Source organism: Lolium rigidum, chromosome 5 (assembly GCF_022539505.1).
Source record: "Lolium rigidum isolate FL_2022 chromosome 5, APGP_CSIRO_Lrig_0.1, whole genome shotgun sequence".
NCBI classification, from domain to species: Eukaryota; Viridiplantae; Streptophyta; class Magnoliopsida; order Poales; family Poaceae; genus Lolium; species Lolium rigidum.
Genome location: NC_061512.1, coordinates 25,262,664 through 25,275,711, shown reverse-complemented (window position 1 = coordinate 25,275,711; position 13,048 = coordinate 25,262,664). Strand labels below are relative to the sequence as shown.

Genomic DNA, 13,048 nt, shown 5'->3' with positions numbered 1-13,048 from the left:
ACGCGCTGCCGCCCGCGGCGGCGACCATGGCCTTCTTTTATAGACGGATGGGGGAAAGATTTGGAATTGTCGAGCGGGAAGCAAATGGATCTGGTGATGAGCACCGGGCGGGATGGATGGTGGAGATGGTCAGCGACATGGATCGGTGACGTGGAGTGCAGCGGATATGTCTCGCAGAAGATTATACCAAGAGAACAGCGTGAGACACGGGCGGTTTAGACGGGGAATTAGTAGATGCGATGGAATTGACCGGTCGCGCGGAAGGGAAGGCATGCAGTGTATTTTTGATCGCCCGCGCAAGGAAAGGCATGTGATTGATTGTTTGATTTCCGTTGATGGGGCGTTTGTTGAGGCTGGCTTGCGGGGGCGTATAGGCATGCGTCATGCAACCGCAAACGTATTTTTTTTATAGAGCACCAGTTGAGCAGCCACGTAAAGCAAGTGGGTTCAGGTTTGTGGCTGGGTCCTGGACCTGTACGTGTCACAGCATGCATGTAACCCAAATTCTACAGCATTATCTCACCCTCTGGACAATCTGCGTACTCGAAACAACCAAGAAGTCTATGCCAAGCTAGCAACTAGAAGACCGTCTCTCAACCGATCGACTGAGTGAGAACCTGTACTGACGACGAAGGAGGATTAACAGACCGCTGGAAACTACTGATAGGACAGGTTGGTGGAGCTGAGCTAGCGGATGATGCGGAGGAGGCGGTCGTGGTCGTGCTGCGCCAGCAGGTCCTGCTCCGGCGTGATTCCCACGATGCCGAGCAGGGTCTTGATCTCCTCCACGGTGCCGCCCCTGATCATGTCCGCCGTCGTCTGCGCACACAGGTCCATCAGCTCGTACTCCAACAGCTCCTCCGACGCCTGCGTGTACGTACAGATCAGTTCTCAGTTAGCCAGCAAAGCTCATTAGGTGATCAACAAAACACAAGCACTGACGATTTAGCTGCTGAATACAGTCGATAAATCAGCACGCAAAATAAGTGCACCACAAGCCCTTGCCTTGCAGTTGCAGGCCCAGATGGTAGTCCTCATGTCGATGGATCGACCGACCGAATCCTAACTACTCCCTCCGTTCTCTTTTAATTGACTCAAATTTAGTACAAAGTTGTACTAAATCTGGGTCAATTAAAAAAGAACGGAGGGAGTATATGCAAGAGCCACTCACTGTATGTGCAGTCGATTTACAGTTCCCTGGAACATAATTAGGCTGTTGTGGTGTTCTTCATTTCGTACTAGAGGTCAGGTTACTAAACTTTCCACAGAGTTTACATCGATAGCTAAACTGAAATCGGATGCAGATAGATGTGCTAGTACAGTAGTACTACTTCTACTCGAGCACTTGAACCTTTGGTTCGCAATGTGAATGACAGATTAACAAATTATGTACATAGACAGTGATGTACTTTAGTTATCCAGCCAGCTCATCAGACGATCAACAAAAGATTAGATATTTTGCTGCTGAACATAATCGGTAAATCTGCACGCAAAGTGCGTAAGTCCTTGCTTTGGACGCCCAGATGAGCACAACACCACGTCGATCGATCGATTGATCGAATTCACCCAGGCAAGAATCACTTGTTGTATGTAGAGTAAATTTACAGTTGCCCATAACTTAGGCCGGTGTTTTGTTCTCCATTTCGTGCTAGAGGTCAGGTTACTACTCACTGTTTCCGCAGTTTACATGGATAGATAGAACTGAAATGGAATGCAGAATCTAGTAGTACCACTACTCCAGCACTACGCGACTGAATGACAGAGATTAAAACTACGTACGTACTAATCTACATAGACAGTGATGTGAGAGCTGATCGATGACCACGACATGTACACGGGCGCGTAGGTGTGGCAGAGATCGAAATGCTAAAACGACAGTCCACACGCATGCCTTCAATTTCAGAAACAGAAGATCCGATTGACTGAACGAACCAACGAACCACAGTTTCTATCTGTAAAACGGAAAGCAAAATCGAGGAACAGAGCAACTCCTCTATGGGAACACCTAGCGATCGATCTCACTCAAGGACTCAACCATGGTGCGCGTGGCGTCGATCAACCTGAAGCATCACTCGGGCCGAACAGTACGAACACGAGAAGCAACGAAACGGTAGCGGAAGGGATGGGGGATTCGGGGAAATGGAATCGAACCAGGAAGAGGTCGTGGAGGGCGTCGGTGTCGCCTGCTGCCCGGGCGATGAAGCGGCGGTCCCAGTCGTCGATGTCGTGATCCACGGCTTCGCCGCTGCGGTGGGCGTTGTGCTTCTCGACGTACTCGACGACCATGTCGAAGACGCGGCTGGAGCGGATGGCGGGGGCCGGGACGGCGTACCCGCGCAGCACGGCCGCCGCGTCCCGGGCGTCGGCGGAGCCCTCCGTCCCGTCCGCGAACGTCAGCAGGAACAGCGCCTCCCTCTCCTGCGCCATCGCCCGCGCCCGCTCGAGAAAGGTGACGCGGAGAGAGAGAGAGAGAGAGAGAGAGAGAGAGAGAGCGGGTGGCTTCTGGAGGGTTCTGGAACAAATGGAGGGATGGGTGAAGGAGCCGAGTGGTGGGGGCGGCTTTTCACGACGTGGGGCCGAGTGGTCATAGACAGGAAGCAACAACGGCCAATCGGTGTGCGGAGGCTGATACGTGGGTGGGACCTGGAATAGATCCTACACGACAATTCGTGCGCCTTTAACACATCTCCACACCAATCCAACTACAAAACCGATTGCCTATGTGTGTTTGCGTTGGATCGAATGGTCGAAATCAAGCATGCATCCATTCACATCTAGAAGCACTGACAAGGTTGATGAACTCCGGCATCCTCTATGGGATTGGTACGCCCGCGGTGGAGGAGAAAGGGGAGCATGCGGTGACCGCTTCCAGGCCGTCGGTGGAGCTGGAGGCTGCGGTGAAGGTGGCCACGGATACCAGGCCGTCGAAGGAGTAGGAGACGGCGTGGGTACGTGTCGGTGTGGCCGGAGGAGTCGTCGTCTCCCCCGTCCAGCGACGACTCGCGAAGCTGGATGGCGATGTCGTCCCACATAGCGAGCTAGTCGCTGATGTCCAGTGGCTGGGTCTCGGGATCCCACTTCGGGCCATCGTTGTCGTGGTCGTTGTCTCCACCTTGGATATGGTCGTCGGACTCGGCCTCGGCCTCATCGGCGTCCTCCACGGTGTTGGCGGCGTCGGCATCCTCATTGTCGTCGTTGTCGTACTCGTACTCGTACTCGCCCCCGTCGTCGTCGTCCTCGTCCACGACGAGCTCGCGGTTGAAGAATTCCATGTCGCCGAGGTATCCCGCTCGAACAAGGGAGTATGTGTGCCCTTAAATGTAAATTTAATGATGGAGATGCTTCCAAAGTGCAAAGTGCAAAGTAACGTACCAACATGTATATAATAGTATTCATGCTCCTTTAGGGCAACTCTAACAAATACCAAAGCATGCTAAAAATTACATAACAACCGCTGGTTTTCAGTTTTCATTAAAAAAATGGATATGACCCATGATTCGTAAAAAAAATTATAGGTCTTGAAAAAAAAACACCCGACCTGAACATGCGCAAGTTGCGAGGCCAAACTGAGTGCGCATGTACTCCTTCTCGCTTTTTGGTGGGACGGACATTTCATCTCGCCCCAACACCTTCCGTCCGTAGACTCGTCGGAGTCCAGCTAAATTTGTAGCCGTAGAGAGTCTCGTCCGAGCACCATTGTAGTCGCCCAACTTGGCCACGACCTCCCTCGTAGCCTTCCCCACTCACACGCGACACCGGCCCCACTGCTTATGTTACTTGTCGTGGTGTCGGCCGAAGGGGCTGAGCGGCCAGCCACCACGAGGTGAGCGTGGGACCAAGTGTGGATCCAGTCGGTCGGATAATCGAGCTAGGGGCTGGGAAAAAGAAGATGAAAAGAAAGGGACAAAATTAAAACACTAAACCTTATAGTGGCATATTTAGAAATATAGGGGTAGGGTGTGCGTGTGTGCGTTCATAGGGGTGAGTGTATGCGCGTGTATGTGAGCGCCTGCGTTTGTACTGTGTTTCTCAAAAAAAATAAAAAAATATTGTCGTTCCACTGTTCTCTTTTACAGGATCTGTTTCACGTGACATGTTTTCAGTCCGTACATCAAGCTTATCATAGTACTCTTTACATGTGTTTTTAAGGGCGGATATTTACGGGTCTGCTAGAGGTAGCTAAGTTCGTGCACAAAGTCGACTTAGATATATGCTTGTTCGAGAGTGGACATGGGATTGCCCGGTTGGTGAATGATTTAGCATCGGTGACAGGGATACGTCGATTGCATACGGGTCCGAGAAGCAAGCAAAATAGCTCGGGCGCACCGGGCGGATGGGACATCGCTTTGGCTCCGTCGATCATCGCTAAATGCCTTTAGCAAGCAAAATGCTCTGTCGATCATTGCAGCACCGATAATTATTGCCCACGTCACCTGATTGACACTAGTCTAGACAAGTATCGTACCAGACACCATACACTTGCAGGATCGATCACATCATCATGAATTCATGATGCTAGCTATAAAAAAAACTCCTCTTTGGACACCATACTGCATTTATAAAAACCAGTGGGATTATGTTTTATATGGAGGACATCAACAAAGATAAAAGTTACGGCGTGGTCTTCACCTTTTGCACAAAAGACCAAAAATAGAAGATGTAGATAGCAATCGGGTCCTTCTTCGCTGGACTCGTGAAAGGGAAAACTAGCAACGGCCGGTTGCTTCGTCGGCGGAGACGCCACCACTTAAAATTAATCAGGCAAAAAAATGCCACTTGTATCTACAAGGCCTTCGAAATGACGTATTGGGCATCAAGGGGCGAAATGATGAATGAGGGGTGAAGTGTCCGAGAGATAGAGATGACTCTCAAAAGACTTTAGCAGCAAGGAGATACAATCAATCCATAAGATGTCCATGGGCTTAAAGGTTAGATGCCTATCACGGTTATACACAAGGTAGTGGTCAAGTGTGTAGCTAATTGACTCCGACCACCTTTGTCAGTGTTTCCACACACGACACCCGACTCAAGATCGAATCAAAAGGAAAGGATCCACGTATGAGTGTTTTATGTGGAGTAGCTCAATTAGAAATGAGTTGATCTTGAGACACCACAAGATTGCTCGATTAAACTCGATAGCTCGAAAAAATAAAATTAAAATATGTACAACAATTATGGTATTATATATTAATTAAAGGAAATAGGATAAGTTATTACGACGTGGGTGAGATTTATTCATTCTACCATGGACGTGATTTTATTAAGAAAATCTGGAAGATTAAGTTGTTCCTTTTATATATGTTGTAGATAGGATTTTCCTTCCTTCTATATGCAAGCAATATTGACATTTTTTATTGTATTGATTAGCTCGAAATTAGCTCGAGATCATTACAAGCTTAGTGTGAATAAGCTTTTACAGCTAGACATTTAACTTGACGTGGTCTGAACTCACTCGAATCTTACTGTGAATTGAGTTTGAACCTAGTCTAATTGTCGATAACTGTTTGCAGCCCTACCTCAGAAGACTCACACGAGGAAGTGAAAGTCGTCTCTGAACCTATGCGCTCGATCGGGTTTGTCCACACCCGAGGGGCCTATGAACCTATGAAAGTTCTAAAGTTTACATGTAAATCCAGCAAAAAGGCTAAAGCAATGAAGCGATAATAATCACTAGAGCCAAAGTGACACGGAAGTCTTGATCAAAGGAGCTGCCCAAAAACTATTCTAGATCCCAACGTACGTCATGGGTGGGTGTCCTCAACCTCCCGGCTGGTCGATGCGAGGACCTGACGAAACTGAACTTGTGGTGGGGTGCAAGCCATGGTAAACGCAGATTGTATGTGGCCTGGCAGATGAACTGGTGGAAAGGAAGACAAACGGAACCTACGACGAGAAGAACAGTCTGCGCAGCCAGGAAGTGACAAACAAAATCTGTGCAGAAATGCCAAGACTTCTAGGGCTGCATGAATTGTCTCCCATAGAACAGTGTCACGCGAGACTCACGTAAGTTTCTGTAAAAAAAAAATTGAACACTACCAGGATCTAGAAGATCTCAGAGGAGATTATATTCGAACACGTGGCAGGTACAAGTTTACAAAGAGGTCCCTTACAACACTTGCTCTAAAGAACCTAATATTTGAAGATAAGGCCTCGTTTTTTGCAAAAAAAAAACACCCTGTAAGAAGATACAAAAAACGCAATCGAGTACATAGGGCTCTCCACCACCAGAACGCCGGCGACCTCCAGGCTTTGCAGCCGAGATCTGAGAGATTGCTCGCGAGCTCTTCTCCGGCGAGTGGATCCAACCGCAAGCAACACCAAGGACACCGGGAACGCACCATTTGGTTTCCTGGGCGTGGCAAACTCCGGCGATGGACCCAAGGGCCTCCGCTTGGGAGGTTGAGATCAGGCCGCTAGAATGGCTGAAGATCGCGGCGACAACGATGGTCACCGCGTGTTGTGGGCAAGAACTCCCCAGGCACCTCCTCCTCATGGTCACTAGACCAACTGCCGCAAACTCCCATCCCTTTCCACCAGGGCCGGCCGAGAGGAGTATCGAAGCAGGTTGGCTTCCAACGAAGAAGAGGCGGAGACACTTACTGAAGGGGGGCCTCACAGCTGCGGAGAGCTTCACCATCTCCCACCTCAGGAGCACAGGGAAGGACCTCACCTGAGTTTCTGTAAATCACAGAGACGCATGTGTCACTTTTGCGTGTTACACTCGCAGCATCATCGACGCCAGATAGAGCCGTCTGCCCGGTTTACGTGCATTGTGTTGCTCAAAAAGTGTCTTTGCTCCCGACCTGCAGTGATCTCTTCATTTGAAAATAAAAAAATCATATTTCTAAGTTCTAAAAATTAAGAAAAAAATTTATATATAGAAAATGATGTAACGTATGAACATGTAAAGTTTTAAGACGAAATTCTTTGTATTGTGGGCTACATAAAAATAAAAAATATCCAAAATACAAGCTATTTAAAATTGACATTTTGCATGTTTTTCAATAAACTATGAACTACATCTGAACATTTTTTCCTATTTTTAAAAAGCTTGTAAATACAAGTTTTGTTCTTTCTAAAACAGCACGATTAGTGCTGCCTAGGAGCGAAAAGAAAAAAAATTCTCCACTATCGATGGCCTTGCCATATGGCTCGAGGCTGAACTTGATTATCTAGTTATATGCAGCATGAGTATATACGAACATTTCCGGCTCATGGGTGTGTATAAACTTATTGTGTAAAATTAAATTTTGGAGTATCAAAAAATCTGAAATAAAATTTTGCGTGTACATCTACATATTTTACGTCCGCACATAAGTTATCTGGATTTTTTTGTGCCCCATGTGAAAAAGATAAATTTTGATGTTTTAACATAACTATTGTTGGACATTCTTTGTGTTTTTTACACATGCCATATAAATTATTATTTTTTTCTGAAAAATTATGTGCGAACATTGTATGCCCAAATATACACGAGAAAATTTATTTGTACCATTTTTATAAATTTTGTTTTTAGTATATCATATAATAGTTTAGTATGCTTCTATAACCCAAAACACCAAATCTCAAACAAAGGTTTTTTTAGGAGTTCTTTTGTGGTACCCCCAAGTGAATAGTAGCCCTCCAATTTCCTCCATCTAATGGCCAATAAAACTTCATACTCCTCTCCAAGACGTGACCAGTATGATACATACCTCTGTCATTTTTCGCAACAAACAAGAAAAAGGCCGTATCCAGGCCCCGGCCCAGTAGATGCCCCAGCCCATGTCCAATTGTTGGGTAGCGCTGGAGGGGAGGGATCACCCTAACCCTTGTTCTTCCACGAGCTTGCTGGGTGGGATGCCGCCGACGATCACTGGCTAGGTGGGATGCCGCCGAAGATCTCCACCGCGGCCCCTACCGCCGGCATGCTTAGCGAGATCTCCACCTCCCCCCTCCCCCGCCTCCTTCCCACCACTTACAAGATCCAAGGTCCCGGCCGCGCGCCCTTGCCTCACAGCCGATCCAAGATCCCCGGCGTCGGTCCTTCCTGGTGCTCCTCGTGGCCCTGCGGCGGCGCCTGGTGCATGTGCTGCGGCACGCCGCTACACACCGGGGAGGAGGGGTTCCCTGGCTACGTCGAGCCCGCCACCTACGACCTGGTAAGCAACTAAGCATCCATCCATTTTATCTAGGTTCTTTTGGATTTGTGGTTGTCCTCTACGACCATAGCATCAAGGGTTAGGGTTGGTACCATTATTAGCTTCAGATTTATTACAGAATTGTAGTTTGCAACACAAACTTCTTTCTTAGAGCGTTTTGCTTACATATTATTGAACGTTATGCTTGGTGCCGTTGTAATTTGTCTGTACTCAGTAATGACATTGTTCAATCATTTGGCATATCCTGAATTGAAATGAACTTGTAGCTGAGTGAGCATCCTTGTCAACACTATTAATAAGGGATCACTAGTTGTGCTTAGTATGTAAATTTCTTGCTCGAGTGTGGCACTTCACAACCGTTGCTTTTAACAATACTAGTAAATGTGCACGTGCACGTGTAATCTTAAAAGGCATCAGCGAAGAACATAAATGTGAAGGATCCCAGAGCTATTTCATTGGATATTTAGTCATCAAATAAGTACACACACGCTCGTGTACGCAATACTGTTGGTTGTTCCATAAAATTTAAGTTAATATCAATTTTCAAATATAAAATCATGAAATTACCTTGATGATTTGCCTCCATGGTTTATATGAAACAGAGAACTATAGGTAAACAAGGAGGTCAATAGTTGTAATTTACCTTGGTGATGGGATATCTGAACAGATCATTGTAACCGTTAAATGCTGCAAGTAGATGAGTTTTGCTCCTCGTGTCGGGAACCAGGGCGGCTGCGTCCTCGCGCGAGCACGGCGACGTGTGGCAGTTAGGAAAACGGGTTTGGATGAGTGGGGATGGTAGTGGGGCGATGTGGTCTGCGGGACGTCTAACAATGGTTTACTGGCGATGTGGATCGTTGGATATCTAAGTTAGATGGCCAAGATCCGCTGGATCCGCAATTCTGTCTCTTTTTATACTAGTGGTGATGTGGTGTGTGCATTTTTATGGATCTAATTTGCTTTTATGTATATTGTTAGTATATTTGTTTTACTTTTTGTTTGAAGTAGCTCAAATTATTTGATGTCTGATGTTCTCCTGCAGGGAAAATGAATAATTATGTATGTATGGGGATTCAAAATCTATTCGTAGTATCATGTTGATTGAGCTAAAAAACTAATTGAAGCAAATCTCCTTTTCCGCAAGTAACTTGTCTTTCCAACTCTCAAGGCATCACGCTTGCGGACTTTAATTAACCAAAGGCCTGGAATTAATAATCTAATAGTGTTACATTTTGTGAGTTCCTGCTTGATGTTATATTTAATCTCCCATTACTCGGTGAATGTGCAAGTTCGTGATTCCTTGAGAACATATGCAGGTTGAACTGGCAGCATATATTAACTTTGTAAGAACCCTTGGCTAAATCCAGATATCAATACTTTATTCATTGATCATACTTGCTCTCCTCCAAATGGAGCAGTACATCACCTATGTCTGCAGCGTTGGCAGCTGTTCCAAAGGCTGGTGCCGCGTACCCACCACACAGTGGGTCATCTTGTATGTTTCTACAAATAATTTCTTGTTTATGTCTGATTTATCAGTGCTTTGTTTTTACATCCAGTATGTTCATCCATGCAGCCATTTCAGCCTCCTCCTGCTGGTCCATGTTTAGCTGGTTGGGTGACAAATGATGATGTTTCATCATCTATTCAGTCTGCTGGTGTGGCCGCATTATCGATGTCTGTTCCGCCAAATCAAGGTATAGCCTAAACAGGTGCCTTTCTGTTGAAATACATGGAGCGGCTCGGTTTACACATCTTTGCACCAAAATTGACATGGCGCGGCAAGATCAATGACACAGGTCCTGGTCTTCATGGCGAGGCATGATTGGAGTTTGCTATGAACAACTTATCTCTGGTGTATAATTCAGTTTGTAATGTTTGGTACGGAGTAATATATATGTTTAATCCAGTTTGGTACTAGTGATTAATCCAATTTGTCATGGTTTGAAATAGAGAACTGGCAGCTAAGTTTGTTATCTCATTTGATTTATTTTGTATTGTCATTGTGCCTGGGAATATGTAAATTAAATTTGGAGTTCAGTAAGGTGGACTATTCTGAAGTTCCAGTTGAGCCAAATTCTGAAGTTGGACCAAATACTAGAAATCGCTATCAATTTTGACAGCATATAAGCACAACCACTCCAAATAATCGAAATATATTGTTTGAAAGCAAATGAAAAAAGAAAGCTATTTTCACAGCACCATATGTGAAACAAAATCACGGTTGACAGCACTCCAAATGTCATGTTTGACAGCAAATAAGTACCAAGTACAATAAGCTAAATAAGAAAATTTTGTTGCAAGTACATTCAGTTTCAGCAACAAATGGATCATGTAATAACATAGAAAAACTGCTACCAGCTAAGTACTCATTACATCTCCGTTGCTCTTTACTTGTGCCAGATAGATAGCCAATGCATAACCAGTGATCAAGAATCCCACGAGAAGCAGCATCCATAGAGTCAAAGTACCTGGATAAAAAGGGGATATGCATTAAAGTTGGAATATGCGAAAAATAATGCAAGGCATGAACTAGTACATTAACTAGAAATTAATCATGTTATTAAGAGGAGGTAGTAGACTGCTTCATAGAAAATTATATAAAGAAGACAGTAGATGAACTAGTAAAATACATCAAGTACAAAATCGTCCGCGTTGCCAGGACAAGTGACACTAATAACTGTTTTGCTGTTTTATTATATCACTTACTGGATCAAGTTCTAGGCCCAAAGTACAGCTGAACACCTTCCATGGAATGCAGTTAAGTTGCCATCCTAGTCAGACAGGATAAATAGTTGTTTTACTATCATTTGGCCATTCCTCACTTTCATAGTTTCATTCTACAAGCTAGTATTTTTTTTTCTGGGGAAGTCCATCACTCTTCACCAAAAATGTGAGTCACCTTGTTTAGAAAGAAACTCAGATAAAATAAAAGGCACCAAGATACTTTTGCACATCCTTTGTTAGTTACTATGATCGTAGACTGCTTCCTAGAAAATTATATGAAGGAGATAGTTGGTTGCTTTAAACTTCGAAAAAGAGCATGTGTGCTTATGATACATTGGTGTGCATTCTACATGACAAATGTCGACCGCAAGTCCGCAACATTGTACACTACTTCTGGACGAGTTTCTTCTTGAAACAACTTTCAGATGGTTTCTCTAGAGAAACCTTTTAGACATTTTAGACGTACACAAATAATTCTACTGCTTCAAAAAAATTCAACTACGAACATACTCCTAGCTGATGAATTTGGCTACCAATTGGACTAATCTTTCAGATTCGGTTAGCTGCTGGTTCTCCGAGGCACTTGGTCTTCCACGACAGAGGAGACCAGCCGGGGCGGTTCGCCGGTGGTCACAGCGGCTCAACACGCAGTTCAGTCTTAGGGGAATTTAGGATGCATGTCAAGACTTGCATACCTGACCCATCTACCACCTCCAAGACGGCAGCAACGGAGGAATATGGCGGCGACGCAGAACGGGGCCGAGCTAATGGCGGCGTGCCGCCGATCTGGTCGCTGGTGGATGTGGCAGTGGATTGGCGGCGGCGATGGCGACCCTGCTCGATGTAGCGACGGCGTCTCTGATCAATGTCTTGGTGGCGTCCCTGCTCGATTTGTCATCGGCGGCAGCGGCGCTCGCGTCTACACGGAGTCGTGGCAGCTGAGTTGATGCGGCGGCGGCGTCTCTTGCTTCTGGAGGCCGGGACCTTGGGCAATCGCAGAGGGTGGGCTGGGCCGAACGATTTTTTTTTCATTATCTGCTTCTTGCTGGACTGTCGGGCCTAATTTAGCTCGTTTAATCCTGACCATTGCCTCAAATCATACCTCTCTCTTTTAAGGAGTGGTAAAAGGTACTGTAAAACAAGCCTTTTTTAGGAATATATGAACCAAGCTAGCACTACAGTTTCCTAACGAGACGATCCGTCACGCAACACGGGATTGCCAAGTTGCCGAATGGTTTTACATCCGTGACAGGGAGACGTCGAATGTGCTCGGGCCCAAGAAGTAATCAATACAATTACCAGTAGCTTGCAAGCAGCAGGTGGATGGGACGTTTCTTTGGCAATTTCGATCATTGCTAAACGCCTCTAGCATGCAGATGATGGCCGATCTATCATTGGGCGGAATTGGTCATTGTGCCATTTGGTTTTTATTAGTACAGGTATATGATCCCCACTCTGGTGAAAACCCAGCTCCAAGTCATGGTGGGAGTTGACGGTGTTTATGCACCCTTAGGGCTCCTTTGATTTATAAGATAGGAAATCATTGGAATGAGAAAAACATAAAATTAGGATGTCATGGCTAGTTGAATATATAGCAAGATGAGTTGTGTTTGATTGTGTTAAAGGAAATTTTTCATGAGAGTTTAAGCTAATGTTTTATTTCTATAGAATTTGCACTACAAGATTTTTATAAGATTAATTACTATAGGATATGTTCCTATAATCAAACAACTAGTGTAGGAAAAATATTCATAGGATCTAAATCCTACACAATTCTTATACGAATCCTATGAATCAAAGAAGCCCTTACTTCAATGAAGGTACCGTCGATGTGGTGTTATCGTCTTTTCGCTCGGGCTGCTTCGGGGAAACCTAGATTTGAGACTCTCGGGTCGAACAATGATGGAGCTACTGGTGTCGGTATCTTCCTCGAGGACATCGTTTTGGAGCATATATTTGTTGTAGGTGTCAGAAGGTGGAGTAACATGGGATCATCCGTATTGGCGACCGTGGGTCGTGGCGACGGGACGCGCGAGGTCTTGGTGATGGACGTGTGATGATGGACGTGCACATGGCGGGGTGCTGTCTAGCATCATGTGGTATCGGCAATAGGCTCAACAAAGCCAATGCACTGAACCCTATTCTGAAGATGGGTTCACGGAAGACGGTGGCGACGACTT

At 45.6% G+C, this 13,048-nt stretch overlaps 1 protein-coding gene across 1 annotated transcript; it reads right to left on the bottom strand.

Moving 5' to 3' along the window:
• Window positions 1–686: 686 nt before the first annotated feature.
• Window positions 687–2,427, bottom strand: LOC124655754 (SKP1-like protein 9). The gene is made up of 2 exons (XM_047194605.1): window positions 2,152–2,427; window positions 687–867 (listed from the first exon to the last, which is right to left on the bottom strand). Exons 1-2 carry the CDS (start codon window positions 2,425–2,427, stop codon window positions 688–690), a joined length of 456 nt encoding a protein of 151 aa, XP_047050561.1. The 3' UTR covers window position 687.
• Window positions 2,428–13,048: the final 10,621 nt, after the last annotated feature.

What these genes read in the sequence shown, in the direction of transcription:
- LOC124655754 (XM_047194605.1), bottom strand. Translation starts at nt 2,427, where the DNA reads ATGGCGCAGGAGAGGGAGGCGCTGTTCCTGCTGACGTTCGCGGACGGG. An exon ending in CCCTCCACGACCTCTTCCTG is followed by an intron (nt 868 to 2,151) that starts GTTCGATTCCAT and finishes ACGTACACGCAG; the next exon opens with GCGTCGGAGGAGCTGTTGGA.